The sequence below is a fragment of the Danio rerio genome, chromosome 2 (genome assembly GCF_052040795.2).
Source record: "Danio rerio strain M-AB ecotype USA chromosome 2, GRCz13ab, whole genome shotgun sequence".
Taxonomy (NCBI): domain Eukaryota; kingdom Metazoa; phylum Chordata; class Actinopteri; order Cypriniformes; family Danionidae; genus Danio; species Danio rerio.
Window position 1 is genome coordinate 58,307,501 of NC_141022.1, and position 17,500 is coordinate 58,325,000.

General features: G+C 35.3%; 1 protein-coding gene across 5 annotated transcripts in view; it reads left to right on the forward strand.

Moving 5' to 3' along the window:
• Positions 1-15,736, forward strand: part of twsg1a (twisted gastrulation BMP signaling modulator 1a) — a 34,494-nt gene extending 18,758 nt beyond the window's left edge. The window contains exons 3-7 of one of the 5 annotated variants that reach the window (XR_015477984.1): positions 1,519-1,618; positions 8,818-9,063; positions 12,450-13,147; positions 13,734-15,162; positions 15,295-15,571. Coding sequence is in view for 2 of the 5 variants with exons in the window: in NM_131797.4 (NP_571872.3) it covers positions 1,519-1,618; positions 8,818-9,063; positions 12,450-12,631 (528 nt within the window). In the remaining 3 variants the exon portion in view is untranslated. 5 annotated transcript variants of the gene reach the window in all.
• The last annotated feature ends 1,764 nt before the right edge of the window (positions 15,737-17,500 follow it).

Genomic DNA, 17,500 nt, shown 5'->3' on the forward strand with positions numbered 1-17,500 from the left:
ACAGGCACAATGTTTTTTTTTTTTTTTTTTTTACAAAATGATGTAGAAAAATAAGAGAATAATAGAAGGCAAAAGAAATGTTTTGCTAATAAATAGAGCTTGAAAATAAGCATTTTCTCCAGACAATCAGTTTGGCCCTTCAAACAGTGTTCGGAGAAAAAGGTGGGCCTTGAAGTGAAAAGGTTGAGAACCCCTGTACTACGGTGTCATCCTCCCTTTTCTTTCTACAGTGCTTGTGGGTGGGGCCGGGGAAGGGGCGGGGGTCAATTTTCCTGGGTCTGTGCGCGCAACAAATGGCCGGGGCTTAAGTTCTGTATCCACGTCATTTCATTCGAATCACTATGAGTTGACTCTTTTATAGATGAATCAATAGTTTTAAACACGGTGCACTTTCAGATTAAAGCCTTAGCTGGATATTTCACTTCACTTAGAGCTGTGTTACACACTACATGGATGGTCATTTTCAAAAACCCTTAATAGGGGCTCTTTAACTTATCTTGCGCTCAGCCAAAACACGTTACCTGAGAACAAGTATTAGATCCAAAAGACCAAAGAGTCGGTGATGCAGTGGCACAGTAGGTAGTGCTGTCACCTCACAGCAAGAAGGTTGCTAGGTTGCTGGTTCGAACCTCGGCTCAGTTGGCGTTTCTGTGTGGAGTTTGCATGTTCTCCCTGCGTTCGCGTGGGTTTCCTCCGGGTGCTCCGTTTTCCACAGTCCAGAGACATGCTGTACAGGTAAATCCTTGAGGAACTGTTTGACCTGCGCTGCTCTCACCTGGGGAGGTGTGCTCAAAGCACCCACTGACTGCCTGGAGCTCAGACGTCCGCATAGGCTGCAGTGCATGCCAGAATATGTGCGCGTGGTCGCGCGATGTGTGTTTTCAGTGGTATAGGGTGGACGGAGATCTGTTCAGAAACGCTGGGTGAAATGATAGTGTGGATGTGGATCGCTTTGACTCTAAAACACTGTAATAGCGTAAAGTATTAGTGTAAATCGCAGGTCTCTTTTAATGGACAGGGCTTTCTGTGCAGTAATAATGCAATGATGTGTGTGTTGTAGAGTGTTTGTGTTGTAAGGAGTGCGTGTTGTGTTTGAGCATAATAGTAATAATAGTGACTAATGGAATACTAACATGGATTCACTAATGGATGATACTTACATAGAGCATTTATTAATCATAGTACACACAGACACACACAGACACATCAAAAACATACACACATAGACACTTACAGACTTACACATAGACACCCACACACAGACACAGACACACACAACACTCTGGGTAATCCATTATCCAGAGTTGTGTTTATTAACATTACTTAAAGGGATAGTTCACTCTAAAATTACAATTCGGTACTCTTGAGCACTGTATATTGTGTGTGTGTGTGCGTGTGTGCGTGCGTGCGTGCGTGCGTGTGTAGTTTTTCATTCATGAACTTCAGGCTTAGTCTTTACATGTCTTTCCACCCCAGTATGTTCACCTTTTATGATGTATATTTTGTGTGTGTGTGCAGGGTCTCTGTCAGTGCCGGCCTCAGGAGGGAAACTGCTCGTGTTGTAAAGAGTGTATGTTGTGTTTAAGTTCTCTCTGGGAGGAGTGCTGCGACTGTGTAGGTGAGTCTCAAATCAAACAAATCTCAACACTAATCTCGTATTTAACTATGAAAAGAGCTTATAGTCTGATAGCTAATTATGTATTTATTGTTATTATTAAATTATATCAGTAAGGAAAAAATATTATGCATCCTGTGTTATTAGATTTTATTAAATACATTTTTTTTAATTTGTTAGTTATTTTTTTTATTTATATTATTTTATTTTATTATTAAAATTATTACAATTATTTTATTTCATTTTTATTTTTAAATTAAAATTTTAAATTAAATTTTATTATTTTATAAATTTTATTTTGTCTTATTTATTTTAATTATTTTTTTTATTATTTTTTTGTTTTATTTTTCTATTTATTTTATTTTTCAATTTTTATTTAATTTGTTTAATTTTTAATTAAATTTTATTTAATTTATTATTTATAAAATTTTATTTATTGTATTTTATTAAACATAAATATGAATTATAAATTAAAAATTCTGCAATTATATTAGTAATGAAAACTTTTATGCATCCTGTATTTTTTATTTTATGAAATAAAATTTTTTAATTTGTTTTTTATTTTATTTTATTATTTTAATAAAAATAATTTTTAATTTATTTATTTCATTCCAATTAATTAAAATTCTTTTTTTTATTTAATTAATTTATTTTATTTATATAAAAGACCTAAAAGAAATGCATATTTTAACATCTTTTATAAATCAAACATTATACATTACATATTTTATTTACCTTTGAAATTTGATTTTAGTCATAATTAATTCTATTTATTATTAAAATCATTTAAAAGTATGTATCTGTAATGAAAAATATTTTTGCATTATTGTTAATTACATTAAATTAAGTACATTTTTATTTGATTAAAATGCTTACTACAGATGGTTAATGTGTAATGACATTATAAAAAAGAAATTCATATTTTATCCATTAAACATTATACATTATGTTATTTACCTATGAAATTAGTTTATAGTCTGATATCTTTTTTTATTATTATTATTAAATGTAGTAATGAAAAATATTATGCGTTGCTGTGGTATTTATTTATTTTATAAAATGTTAATACATTAAAGTTTTATTTTATTTTTTAAAACATAAAAAATATTTATATTATAAATTATAATTCTAAAATAAATGTAAAAATCTATGTAATGAGTTCATGATCTGATATCTAATTATTTTTATTCCTTATTAAAGTCAGTCTAAATTATATCAGTAATAAAATATTATGAATTACTGTGGTATTATTTTATTTGATTAAAAAATTTTAAAAAATATATATTTTATCTTATTTTATTAAAAATGCTTGCTACAGATAATTAATGTGTAATGACATTATAAAAAGACCTAAAAGAAATGCATATTTTATACATTAAACATCATGTATTTTATTTATAATTATGCGTTTTATAAATATATATATATTTTTTTCTAATTATTTTGAAGTATTATTGCAACCAGTCTAAATTATATCAGTTATGAAAAATATTGTGCATTACTTTTTGATTAATTTTAATAATTGTATTTTTTATTTTGGCGAGGCAGTGGCGGAGTAGGTATATATTTTACCATATTTAATACACTAAACTTCACGTGCACATCACATATTTTACTTTAAATGCAACAAATTCTAAAATACATGAGTAATTTCAAGACTGTATTATCAGAATTATTAAGAGCTGAACTAAAGTGATCTAAGCAAATGTTTGGTACGCTTAATGTTTAACTGAGCAAAAGTGAAAAATGATAATGCATTAGTACGAGTGGAGCGGAGACTATAAATGAGGCTTGTGTGAACAGGTTTGTGTCATTGTCGGTCCGCTGAGGATAAATATTAGGACTGCTGCTCGCTTCTCTGACAGCACAATAAAGTGTGAAGTGAGAAGCCCCAGATCTTGCTCTCACTCACACAAACACACACACACACACACACACACACACACACACACACACTCAAAACATCATTCCTGGGCATATATCAGCAGCTTATACAGGATAAATGTTTAGATGCCACGATTGCCCGTCACTGTGTAAATGTTCACAGATCACACACAGCTAATGAACGGCATTACTCTAGATCTGATGGAGTTTACATTTTTAAAAATAATAACAAAAACAAGATGAAAATGATGTATCGTAATCAATTTATGATTTTATAACACACACACACACACACACACATTAATATTTTTTGGTAGCATTATATATGTAAAGACTGTGGTATAGTTTTGTTGATCATACACTACCTGACAAAAGTATTGTAGTGGATCCCAGTTGCGAGAGCAACAAATAATAACTTGACTTCTAGTTAATAATGTAGAAAAGTGGCAGAAGGTGGATTTTTCTGCTGAATCATCTGTTGAGCTGCATCCCAATCATCACAAATACTGCAGACGACCTACTGGAACCCACATGGACCCAAGTTTCTCACAGAAATCAGTTTGGTGAAGGAAAAATCATGGTTTGGGGTTACATTCAGTATGCGGGTGTGCGAGAGAGCTGCAGAGTGGATGGCAACATCAACAGACATTTGTGCTGCCCATTACATTACAAACCACAGGAGAGGGCAAATTCTCCAGCAGGATAGCGCTCCTTCTCATACTTCAGCCTCCACAGCAAAGCTCCTGAAAGCAAAGAAGGTCAAGGATTGGCCAGCCCAGTCACCAGACATGAACATTATCAAGTATGTCTGGGGTAAGAAGAAGGAGGAGGCATTGAAGATGAATCCAAAGAGTCTTGATGAACTCTGGGAGTCCTGCAGGAACGCTTTCTTTGCCATTCCAGATGACTTTATTAATCAGTGATTTGAGTCATGTCAGAGATGTATGGATGCAGTCCTCCAAGCTCATGATGGAGTCAGACACAATATTCAATCTGTTTCCACTGCAGCAGGACTTTATAATAATAATAATAATAATAATTTTTATTTATATAGCGCCTTTCCAGAGCTCAAGGACAAGTATGCAACAAAAAGATAAACAAACATACATAAGGTCAAATATAACAAACTGGAATTACACAAACAAGACCTAAGAGACATATGAGCAGAGTAGTGGTGGATCAGATAAAGTAGTCAGTTTGGCAGGTCAGAAGCGAAGCATTCAGAAAATAAGTGAGTCTTAAGTAAGGATTTGAATTCAGAGATATCATTAGCAGAGTGGAGTGAGCGTGGTAGAGAGTGCCAGAGTTTGGGTGCAATAACACTAAATGATCTGCCCCCCATTGAAGAGAGGCGCTACCGAGGGACAGCGAGTCAGCAGAACGTAAAGAGCGAGTTGGGGTGTAGGGGACAAGCCTGTTGCAGAGATAGGAGGGTGCTAGGTTATTTAGGGATCTAAATGCAAGGAGGAGAATTTTGAATTTAATGCGGTATGCAACCGGGAGCCAATGATGTTCTTTCTTTATATTATATATAAATTTATATATAAAATATAATATAAAAATATAAAAAATATAATATAAATAAATATATATATATATATATATATATATATATATATATATATATATATATATATATATATATATATATATATATATATATATATATATATAAATTTGTATCTATCTTTATATACTTTAATTATATTCTATACTGGACATTATTTATGTTCAGTGACAAGACTTTTGTCTCAGCAAAGTCAGACTTAACTGTCCTAATGAAATCATTAAAAATCAAGGCATGATCATATTTTATTCTGCTAAAATAAGCGTAATCTAGAGGCCTTTGCCTTTTATATGAGCCACTTCTGATACCAAATGACCCACACAAGTCAAGTTATTATTTGTTACTTTATTATTTGTTGACTCATATATATTATAAATAATAGATTTCATAAATATTTTTGTGTGTATGTTTGATAGGGGTGTCACGATTTCGATTTTTAATCGAAATCGATCAAAATTTATGCTTAATTTCGATTATCAAATCAAAAAATAGAATCGTCGATGCTGCCACGCCCCCATGTCACGTCAGCTTGTTTTTTTCCAAGCGGGAAAAAAACAGGCTTGTTGAAGTGCTTGTTAAACTGCAGACGCAGGAGACCCGTCGACAGAGCTTAAACCCTCTCCTCTTTCAATGAAGTCGCTGGTGTGGAAGCATTTTGGATTTCCAGTGAGTTATGTTGACAACGTTCGTGTTGTCGACAAAAAAAAACACAGTTTGCAAGCTCTGCTATGTACGTATTACGGTTGGGATGATAGACGATGGGCGCATCGTGATTCTCCACCCCGCACCCGTTGCAAATCCGCTCTTAAATGGCATTTTAGAACGACAACGATCCACACTGGCGTGTAGCATTTCTGAGCAGCCCTCCTTCCTCACTACCGCTGAAAACGCACATCACGTGACCACACACACTCATTCACACACAGATACAGACGCACACACATTGTCATGCGCTCGAGACAGCGGGTCCAGGCAGTCAGCGGGTCAGTAGACTGCTTCCATATTTTACTTTCACACAAGTACTTAGTCATTTTAGCGAACACCTCAGATACTGTTGGCTGGTTCCTGTTGGTTGTGCACCTTTTTTACCGACGCCATTATAACGACACAGATCACTGCCTATTCATGAGTCCCGCAGAAAAAGTGATTGACAGGTTGTAATTATGTGTGTAACTTGCCTTTATTCATTTACTGTATGATTTGTTTATGGGTAAAACAAAGACCATGCAGGTCAGGTAGTTTAAACGGTAGGCTACTAATAATTAATTCGTTATTAATTAATTAATTATTGATCATCGAAAATCGAATCGAATCGTGACTTTAGAATCGAAAATGTAATCGAATCGAGGATTTGGAGGATTGTGACACCCTTAATGTTTGATGACTTTTGTAATATTATTTGATAGTTTTCTAATCGTTTTGAACAACTTACAAAAGTTAATCAATCAAAGTTTTTCCTTGATGTTTTTAAAACTGTTTATATTTTTCTAAACCTATGAGATCCTTCTAAACCACACACAAATAATGCACACGGTGTGTTCATCTGTAGTTTACAGTGTGTTTTTACAAGCTTTGTCAACCATAACAAAACCAAGATGCGAATGATGCGTCATAATAATCATTCCTGTGACTCAACAGCGCATGATGCTTCAGTTTTCATGAAAGGCCGAGGCGGCGGAGATTGTTGTGTTCAAACACAGCTTTATTAGCCGAGGGACAGAAGTGTGTGTTGTTCCTGAAGGCCTGAATCTGCCTAATCAGAAGCAGCTGTTCTGGCAGCCGCTCGACATGTAATGTGAAACACACGCTCTGCAGATCTGCTCCTTATTAAAGCTCCATCTATTAGCTGATGAACAGAGCTTTATCTCGGCTGCTGACAGTCCTGCGCTGAACATCTTCAACTGTGGTCCTGTTGGCTTGTTAAGGCTGTCAACGGCAGAAAGACTCTAAGGGGGCTTTCGCACAGAAAGCGTTTTTCCTCTTCAACGCGCTACTTTTCTATTGTTTTTCCATGTAAACATGTGCTGAATGGATGTGTGTGACCGTCATGCTCACGTCTCAAATCACATTTTTTATATGCCATGAAAGTTGAACTTTTTTGTGAACTGTTTTGTGCAGTGGACCAATCAGAGGAGCTCAGAGGCGGGGCAACCGATGTATAGTAGAAAGTTGGCACGACAGCTGCTTTATTTATCGTTATGTCATGGCGGAAGGGGCTGCACGGTGGTACAGTGGGTAGCACATTCGCCTCACAACAAGAAAGGCGCTGGTTCGAGCATCGACTGGGTCGGTTGCCATTTCGGTGTGGAGTTTGCATGTTCTCTCCGTGTGGCGTGGGTTTCCTCTGGATGTTCCGGGTTCTCTAAATACTCTAAATTGTCCATAGTGTATGAGTGTGTATGAATGTTTCCCAGTAATGGGTTGCATCTGGAAGGGCATCTGCTGCGTAAAACATATGCTGGATAATTTGAAAAATTAAATTAAATTTAATTTAATTAAATTTAATTTAATTTAATTTAATTTAATTTAATTTAATTTAATTAAAAAAACAAAAAATAATAATAACAATAATAATAAAAAATAAAACAAAAAATAAATTAATACATTTTAAAATAAAAAAAGATTATAAATTAAATTTAAAAATATATAAAATGCAAGTAATAAAATAAAAAAATAAGTAATAAATTAAATAAATGAAAATAAACACAGTAATGCACAACTTTTTCATTACTGATGTAATTTAGTATTTAATACATAAATACAATTAGCTATCAGACTATAAACCAGTGGTTCTCAAAGTGGGGGTCGGGACCCCCTGGGGGGTCGCAGGACAATGACAAGGGGTCGCTTGGTGATATCCAAAACTCAAATAAATTGTATTAAACTATTAGAATTACCATATTTTATTCATAACCGACAGAATATAGTTAATAGTTGCATTAAAGAAACAACAACATAAAAATAACAATCAGCCTTTAGTTTTAAAAGCAAAATGTAATTAAATCTATAAATGACTTTAAAAAACATCATATGGCTAATAGACTGTTGCCTTTTTGTGTTGTCAATAAGCTCATGTTTATATTTGCCTATAGTTGTGTCTGCAATGTTTACATATTTACAGTACAACCACCTTGAAAAATGGGGGTCGCGAGCCACTGATATGATTATTTTTGGGGTCGCGGGCTGAAAAGTTTGGGAACCCCTGCTATAAACCAATGTCATAGGTAAATAAAATATGTAATGTGTAATGTTTAATGTATAAAATATGCATTCTTTTAGGTCTTTTGTTTATTGCAATATTACACATTAACCATCTGTACCATCTGGATGCATTTTATAAATACAATAAAATAAATTGAGCCTCGGCTGGGTCAGTTGGCACTTCTGTGTGGAGTTTGCATGTTCTCCCTGCGTTCGTGTGGGTTTCCTCCGGGTGCTCCGGTTTCCCCCACAGTCCAAACACATGCGGTACAGGTGAATTGGGTAGGCTAAATTGTCTGTAGTGTATGATTGTGAATGAGTGTGTATGGCTGTTTCCCAGAGATGGGTTGCAGCTGCTGCGTAAAACGTGCTGGATAAGTTGGCGGTTCATTCCACTGTGGCCACCCTGGATTAATAAAGGAACTAAGCCGAAGAGAAATTGAATGAATGAATAATGACATCACGGCGATACTGTAAAAGCATGATATTTTTATCCAAGGTTATCATACTGTCAGAATCTTATATTGGCTCTGTGTTTTGTGTCTGGCAGGGATGTGTAACCCTAGGAGCTACAACGACAGTCCTGCCACCTCCAAAAGCACGGTGGAGGAGCTTTACCGGCCGATCCCATCGCTTTTCCGCGCTCTGACAGAAGGAGACGCTCCCATTAACATGATGGTGGTGTCGTTCCCTGTGGCTGAAGAACTGTCCCATCACGAGAACCTGGTGTCCTTTCTGGAGACCCTCGACAGCCAGAGCCAAAACATCTCTCTGCCCACCAGCAGCGCACAGGACGGTGAGCCACAACATAGAAAAAAAACTGAATAGAATAGAATAGAATAGAATAGAATAGAATAGAATAGAATAGAATAGAATAATAGACAAGAACATAATAGAACAGAACAAAATAGTAGAACAGACCAGAACAGAATAATAGAATAAAACAGAACACAACAGAACAGAAGAATAGAACAGAATAACAGAACAGGATAATAGAACAGAACAGAACTGAACGGAATAGAATAGAATAGAATAGAATAGAATAGAATAGAATAGAATAGAATAGAATAGAATAGAATAGAATAGAATAACAGAACATAATACAATAAAATAGAACAGAAAACTAGAACAGAGCAAAATAATAGAACGGAATAGATTAGAACAGAACAATAGAACATAACAGAGTAGAGTAGAACTGAACTAAACAGAACTGAACTGAACATATTAGAACTGAACTGAACAGAACTGAACACATCAGAACTGAAATGAACTGAACTGAACAGAACAGAACAGAACTGAACTAACCAGTTCAACTTACCACATCAGAACAAAACTGAACTGAACTAAACTGAACAGAACAGATCAGAACAGAACTGAACTGAACTGAACAGAAGAGAACAGAACAGAACAGGTCAGAACTGAACTGAACAGAACTGAATAGAAGAGAACTGAACTGAACTGAACTGATCAGAACTGAACAGAACAGAACAGATCAACATAACAGAACTGAACTGAACCAATCAGAACTGAAATGAACAGAACAGATTAACTTAACAGATCAGAACATAACATAACAGATCAGATCAGATCAGAACAGAACAGAACTGAATGGAACAGGTCAGAACAGAACAGAACAGAACTGAACTGATCAGAACAGAACAGATCAACTTAACAGAACAGATCAGAACAGAACATAACTGAACTGAACTGATCAGAACAGAACAGAACAGATCAACTTAACAGAACAGATCAGATCAGAAATGAACAGAACTGAACTGATCAGAACTGAACAGAACAGATCAACATAACAGAACTGAACTGAACAGATCAGAACTGAACTAAATAGAACAAAATAGAACTGAACAGAGCAGGACAGATCAGAACTGAACAGAACAGAACAGAAAAGAACAGATAAACTGAATTGAACAGAACTAAATAGAACAGAACAGATCAGAACTGAACAGAACAGAACTGAACTGAGCTGAGCTGAACAGAACTGAACAGATCAACTGAACAGAACAGAACAAATCAGAACTGAATAGAACAGACTTGAACTGAACAGAACAGAACAGAACTGAACTGAACAGATCAGAACTGAACTGAGCAGATCAGAACTGAACTGAACAGAACAGAACAGAACTGAGCAGATCAGAACTGAACAGAACAGAACAGAACCGAACAGATCAGAACTTAACAGATCAACTGAACTGAACAGAACAAAACAGGTCAACTGAACTGAACATAACAGAACAGATCAGAACTGAACTGAACTAAACAGATCAACTGAACAGATCAGAACTGAACAGAACTGAACAGATCAGAACTGAACAGAACTAAACAGATCAACTGAACTGAACAGATCAACTGAAGAGATCAATTGAGCAGAACAGAACTAAACAGATCAACTGAACTGAACAGAACTGAACAGATCAACTGAACAGAACAGAACTGAACAGATCAACTAAACAGAACAGAACTGAACAGATACACTGAACAGAACTGAACAGATCAATCGAACTGAACAGAACTGAACAGATCAACTGAACAGAAATAAACAGATCAACTGAACAGATCAGATCAGAACTGAACAGAACAGAACAGAACTGAACGGAACAGGTCAGAACAGAACAGAACTGAACTGAACTGATCAGAACAGAACAGATCAACTTAACAGAACAGATCAGAACAGAACAGAACTGAACTGAACTGAACTGATCAGAACAGAACAGATCAACTTAACAGAACAGAACAGATCAGATCAGAAATGAACAGAACTGAACTGATCAGAACTGAACAGAACAGATCAACATAACAGAACTGAACTGAACAGATCAGAACTGAAATGAATAGAACAAAATAGAACTGAACAGAGCAGGACAGATCAGAACTGAACAGAACAGAACAGAAAAGAACAGATCAACTGAATTGAATAGAACTGAATAGAACAGAACAGATCAGAACTGAACAGAACAGAACTGAACTGAACTGAACTGAGCTGATCTGAACAGAACTGAACAGATCAACTGAACAGAACAAATCAGAACTGAATAGAACAGACCTGAACTGAACTGAATTGAACTGAACTGAACTGAACTGAACAGAACAGAACAGAACAGAACTGAACTGAACAGATCAGAACTGAACTGAACAGAACTGAACTGAGCAGATCAGAACTGAACAGAACAGAACAGAACTGAGCAGATCAGAACAGAACAGAACAGAACAGATCAGAACTTAACAGATCAACTGAACTGAACAGAACAAAACAGGTCAATTGAACTGAACATAACTGAACAGATCAGAACTGAACAGAACTAAACAGATCAACTGAACAGATCAGAACTGAACAGAACTGAACAGATCAACTGAACAGATCAGAACTGAACAGAACTAAACAGATCAACTGAACTGAACAGATCAACTGAAGAGATCAATTGAACAGAACAGAACTAAACAGATCAACTGAACTGAACAGAACTGAACAGATCAACTGAACAGAACAGAACTGAACAGAACTGAACAGATCAGAACTGAACAGATCAACTGAACTGAACAGAACTGAACAGATCAACTGAACAGAAATAAACAGATCAACTGAACAGATCAGATCAGAACTGAACACAACTAAACAGATCAACTGAACTGAACAGAACTGAACAGATCAACTGAACTGAACAGAACTGAACAGATCAACTGAACAGAACAGAACTGAACAGATCAACTAAACAGAACAGAACTGAACAGAACTGAACAGATCAATTGAACTGAACAGAACTGAACAGATCAACTGAACAGAAATAAACAGATCAACTGAACAGATCAGATCAGAACTGAACAGAACAGAACAGAACTGAACAGATCAATTGAACAGAACAGAACTAAACAGATCAACTGAACAGAACAGAACTGAACAGAACAAAACAAATCAACTAAACAGAACTGAACAGAATAGAATGGCTTTTATTGTCACTGTACACATACTGTATATAAAGTACATTATGTACATGTGTGGTGAGATTAAGAGCATCTCACTATTCAGTGCAAACATGCAAATCTCCCTGTTCTCTGCTGTGCATGTGCTCATATGGTGTGTGTGTGTGTGTGTGTGTGTGTGTGTGTGTGTGTGTGTGTGTGTGTGTGTGTGTGTGTGTGTGTGTGTGTGTGTGTGTCCTCATTCCTCAGATGCCTTGTGTACGGTGGTCTACTTTGATGACTGTGTGTCCATCCGTCAGTGTAAGCAGTACTGCGAGTCTATGGGTGGATCAAAGTACCGCTGGTTTCATAACGCCTGCTGCGAGTGCATCGGGCCAGAGTGTCTGGACTACGGCAGCAAAACCGTCAAGTGCATGAACTGCCTGATCTGAGGCTCCACAACAAACACCTTCTCTTCTCGTTTACATCACCTTTCATCTATAGTTCACACAAAACCGACAATTACGTCTTTAGTCATCTTTTACTTTTCTTTCTTCTGTTAAACACAAAAGAAGATGTTTTGAAGAATGTTGGAAACCTGTAACCATTGACCTCCATTGTATTTGTTTTTTCTACTAAGGAAGTCAATGGTTACCAGTTTTCAGCATTCTTTAAAATGTCTTCTTTAGCATTCAACAGAAGAAAGACACTAAAGAAAATATTTTGAAGAGTGTTGGAAACCTGAAGCTATTGACTTCCATTGTATTTGTTTTTCTTATTGCTGAAGTCAATGGTTACCGTTTTTCAGCATTCTTCAAAATATCTTCTTTGGCGTTCAACAGAAGAAAGACATAAAAGAAGATATTTTGAAGAATGTTGTAAACCTGTAACCTTTCTATTCAATTGTATTTGTTTTACTTATTATGGAAGTCAATGGTTACAGAGATAAAAGATAAGATACTCATAAGGTTAAGGAACCACTTGTGGGAGAGTAAATTGTGAGTAAATTTAAACTTTTGGGTGAACTATCCCTTTAGTCTTGTCTGATGGAAATAAGTTCACCCCAAAATGAAAGACACAGAATATATTTTGTAGAATGTTGTAAACCTGTAATTTTAACTTCCATAATATTTGTTTTTAATATTATGTAAGGCAATGGTTACTGGTTTTGAGCAATCTCCAAAATATCTTCTTCAGTGTTCAACAGAAGAAAGACACAAAAGAAGACATTTTAAAGAATGTTGGGAACCTGTAACCATTGACTTCCATGGTATTTGTTTTTCCTACTATGAAAGTCAATGGTTACAGATTTCCAACATGTCTCAAAATGTCTTATTTTGTGTTCAACAGAGGAAATACACAAAAGTAGATATTTTGTTGAATGTTGGAAACCTGTAACCATTGACTTCCATAGTATTTGTTTTTCTTTAAATGGAAGTCAATGGTTACAGATAGAAAAGATAAGATACTGGAAGCAGAGCAAATTAATCTTGTCTTGTGGAAAACAAGTTCACCCCATAATTATAATTTACTCACTCTTTACTCTCCCTCAAGTGGTTATACATTTTTTTAAGAGTCTTTCTTCTGTTGAACACTCAAGAAGATATTTTAAAGAATGTTGGAATTCTGTAACCATTGACTTCCATTGTTGTTGTTTTTTACTACTATGGAAGTCAATGGTTACAGGTTTTCAGCAATCTTCAAAATATCTTCTTTAGCATTCTGTAGAAGAAAGACACAAAATAAGATATTTTGAAGAATGTTGGGAACCTGTAACCATTCACTTCGACAGTATTTGTTTTTCTTACTATGTAAGACAATGGTTGCAGATTTTTAACATGCTTAAAAATATCTTCTTTAGTGTTCAACAAGAAAGACACAGAAGAAGATATTTTGAAGAATGTTGGAAACCTGTAATATTGATTTCCATAGTGTTTGATTTTATTATTATGAAAGTCAATAGTTACCAGTTTTCAGCATCCTTCAAAATATCTTCTTAGCGTTCAACAGAAGACATAAAAGAAGATATTTTGAAGAATGTTGTAAACCTGTAATATTGACTTCCATAATATTTGTTTTTCTTATTATGTAAGTCAATGGTTACTGGTTTTCAGCATTAATCAAAATATCTTCTTCAGTGTTCAACAGGAAAAAGACACAAAAGAAAATATTTTGAAGAATGTTGGGAACCTGTAACCATTGACTTTCACAGTATTTGTTTTTCCTACTTTGGAAGTCAATGGTTACAGATTTCCAACATGCTTTAAAATATCTTCTTTTGTGGCTTCTGTTGAACGCTAAAGAAGATATTCTATAATATTGATTTCCATAGTGTTTAATTTTATTATTATGGAAGTCAATGGTTACCAGTTTTTAGCATTCTTAAAAATATAATATTTATTGTTTAACAGAAGACACAGAAGATAGTTTGAAGATTGTTGGGAACCTGTAACCATTGGCTTCCATTGTATTTGTTTTTCTCACAATGGAAGTCAATGGTTACAGATTTTTAACATTCTTCAAAATATCTTATTTAGCGTTCAACAGAAGAAAGACATAAAAGAAGATGTTTTGAAGAATGTCGGAAACCTGTAATATTAATTGCCATAGTGTTTGATTTTATTATTATGGAAGTCAATGGTTACAGATAAAATAAGATAAGATACTGGAAGCACTTAAGGCAGAGTAAATTGTAAGCAATTTTAATTTTTTGGGTGAACTAACTCCTTATTCTTGTCTTTTGGGAAATAAATTCACCCCAAAATAAACATTTACTCACTATTTCCTCTCCCTCAATTAGTTATAAATCTTTATGAGTGTCTTTCTTCTGTTGAAAACTAAAGAAGATATTTTGAAGAATGTTGGGAACCTGTACCCATTGACCTCCACAGTATTTGTTTTTCCTACTATGAAGGTCAATGCTTACAGGTTTTCTTCTTTAGGGTACGTTCTTTATGGAAGTCAGTAGTTACTGGTTTTCAGCATTCTTCAAAATATCTTCTTTAGCGTTCAACAAAAGAAAGACACAGAAGATGATATTTTGAAGAATGCTGGAAATCTGTAACCTTTCTATTTGTTTTTCTGCTATGGAAGTCAATGGTTACTGGTTTTCAACATTCTTCAAAATATTTTCTTTTGCATTCAACAGAAGAAAGAAACTCATAAAGGTTTATGACCACTTGAGGGGGAGGAAATGATGACAGAATTTTCAGTTTGTGTGAGCTGCCGCTTTTAAGTGTTTTTTTTACTGGTCATGAATTATTATTATTATTAATACAGCAGCAGCAGCATGTAAGGATCATCCAGATCATATTCCATGTGTATATAGTTCACATTTCATATTCATATCTCTGGTTTGAGTATTAAAAACCAACTTGTTTGTTTGTTTGTTTGTTTGTTTTTTTAATTATGTGACGATTTCTTCATTTGAGGTCTTAGTCTTTCTGTCTCCCGGTGAGTTATATTGTTAGGAAAACGTTGATTTGATGATTTTGCAGTGAAAGGCTATTTAATCTGTATCCGTATGTGTCAAATATACAAAGTTTGATTTACACATATTAAATGTTTTTTTTTTTTCTTTTACAAATCACACATGGATGTTAATTATTTTACTGATTAATTCAATTCCAAGTTAATATATGCCATTGAAGATTAAACTATTAGGGAAATGTTCATTATTTTAAATTAAGTATTTCCTTTGTGAAGTTTCACAAACTCATTTCAAGAGGAGCATGTGATATGATTGATCGCGGCTGGTCTTTTATCTGTAATCATCAGAAAGCCAATCGGATCATTCCAAACTCACTATTAATAACACGACTTGCATTACACTATCATCTTTTATTTATTTATTTTTTTTTGAAGATTCCCCTCATCAATTACCCCTTTCCTCCTTTACCAGGGGGAGCTCTTGAGAACTACCTGATCTCGTACCCCAGGGGTGTCAAACTCAATTCCTGGAGGGTCGAAGCCCTGCACAGTTTAGTTCCAACCCTGCTCCAACACACTTACCTGTAGGTTTCAAACAAGCCTGAAGGACTCAATTAGTTTGATCAGGTGTGTTTAATTAGGGTTGGAACTGAACTGTGCAGAGCTGCGGCCCTTTTGAAACTGAGTTTGACACCTGTGTCGTACCCTCTTACATGCTCATTGACCAGGCGGGAGCCCTGGGCTCAATTATTCTCAGCTCAGGGTTTTCTTCCGGGACAGTATGCCAAACCTGCTATTATTATCAAGCAATGTCCGAGTGTGAACTCTTGAAATGATGTTTAACAAATCGAGGATTTAAAACAAAAATATACACTACCTGACAAAAGTTTTTTCACTTTTGAAAAGTTTTAGGAACAACGAATAATAATTTGACTTCTAGTTGATCATTTGGTATCAGAAGTGGCTTATATGAAAGGCAAAGGCCTCTAGATGACGCTTATTTGACCAAAATAAAATACGATCATGCCTTGATTTTTAATGATTTCATTAGGACAGTAAGGTCTGACTTTGCGTAGACTAAATTCTCGTCACTGAACAGAAATAATGTCCAGTATAGAATATAAAGTCCTGCTGCAGTGGAGACAGAATGAATATTGTGTCTGACTCCATCATGAGCTTGGAGGACTGCATCCATACATCTCTGACATGACTCAAATCACTGATTTATAAAGTCATCTGGAATGGCAAAGAAAGCGTTCCTGCAGGACTCCCAGAGTTCATCAAGACTCTTTGTGTTTATCTTCAATGCCTCCTCCTCTATCTTACCCCAGACATGCTCAATAATGTTTATCTCTGGTGACTGGGCTGGCCAATCCTGGAGCACCTTAACCTTCTTTGCTTTCAGGAGCTTTGATGTGGAGGCTGAAGTATGAGAAGGAGCGCTATCCTGCTGGAGAATTTGTCCCTCTCCTGTGGTTTGTAATGTAATGGGCATAGATATATACATTAGATGTCGTCTGGCCTATTGTTGTCTATTGGACAGAATGCGTCAATAGCGCTGCCATCTTGCTACAGGGTAGCGCTCCTTTGAAATGAATGCGGGACCAAGGTACAGTGGAGGACTGTGGCCATCCAAAGCCAGAGATATACACATACACACACATATATCTATGATCGGGAGTTTTCCTGGTTGTTAGTATGCAATTTTTTTTCTAATTACGAAAATTATAATTTTACATCACTTTTCTACATTGATGGATCAGTGACTGCACGGGCATTCCTGACAAAAAGCTTGTGTTTGTGTGTACAGAAATGTACTATCCACCCTCCCTGTTAAATTTGATCTAATCATGTCCTGAAACACACCTCCTCTCCTGCTTTCACTTCTCATA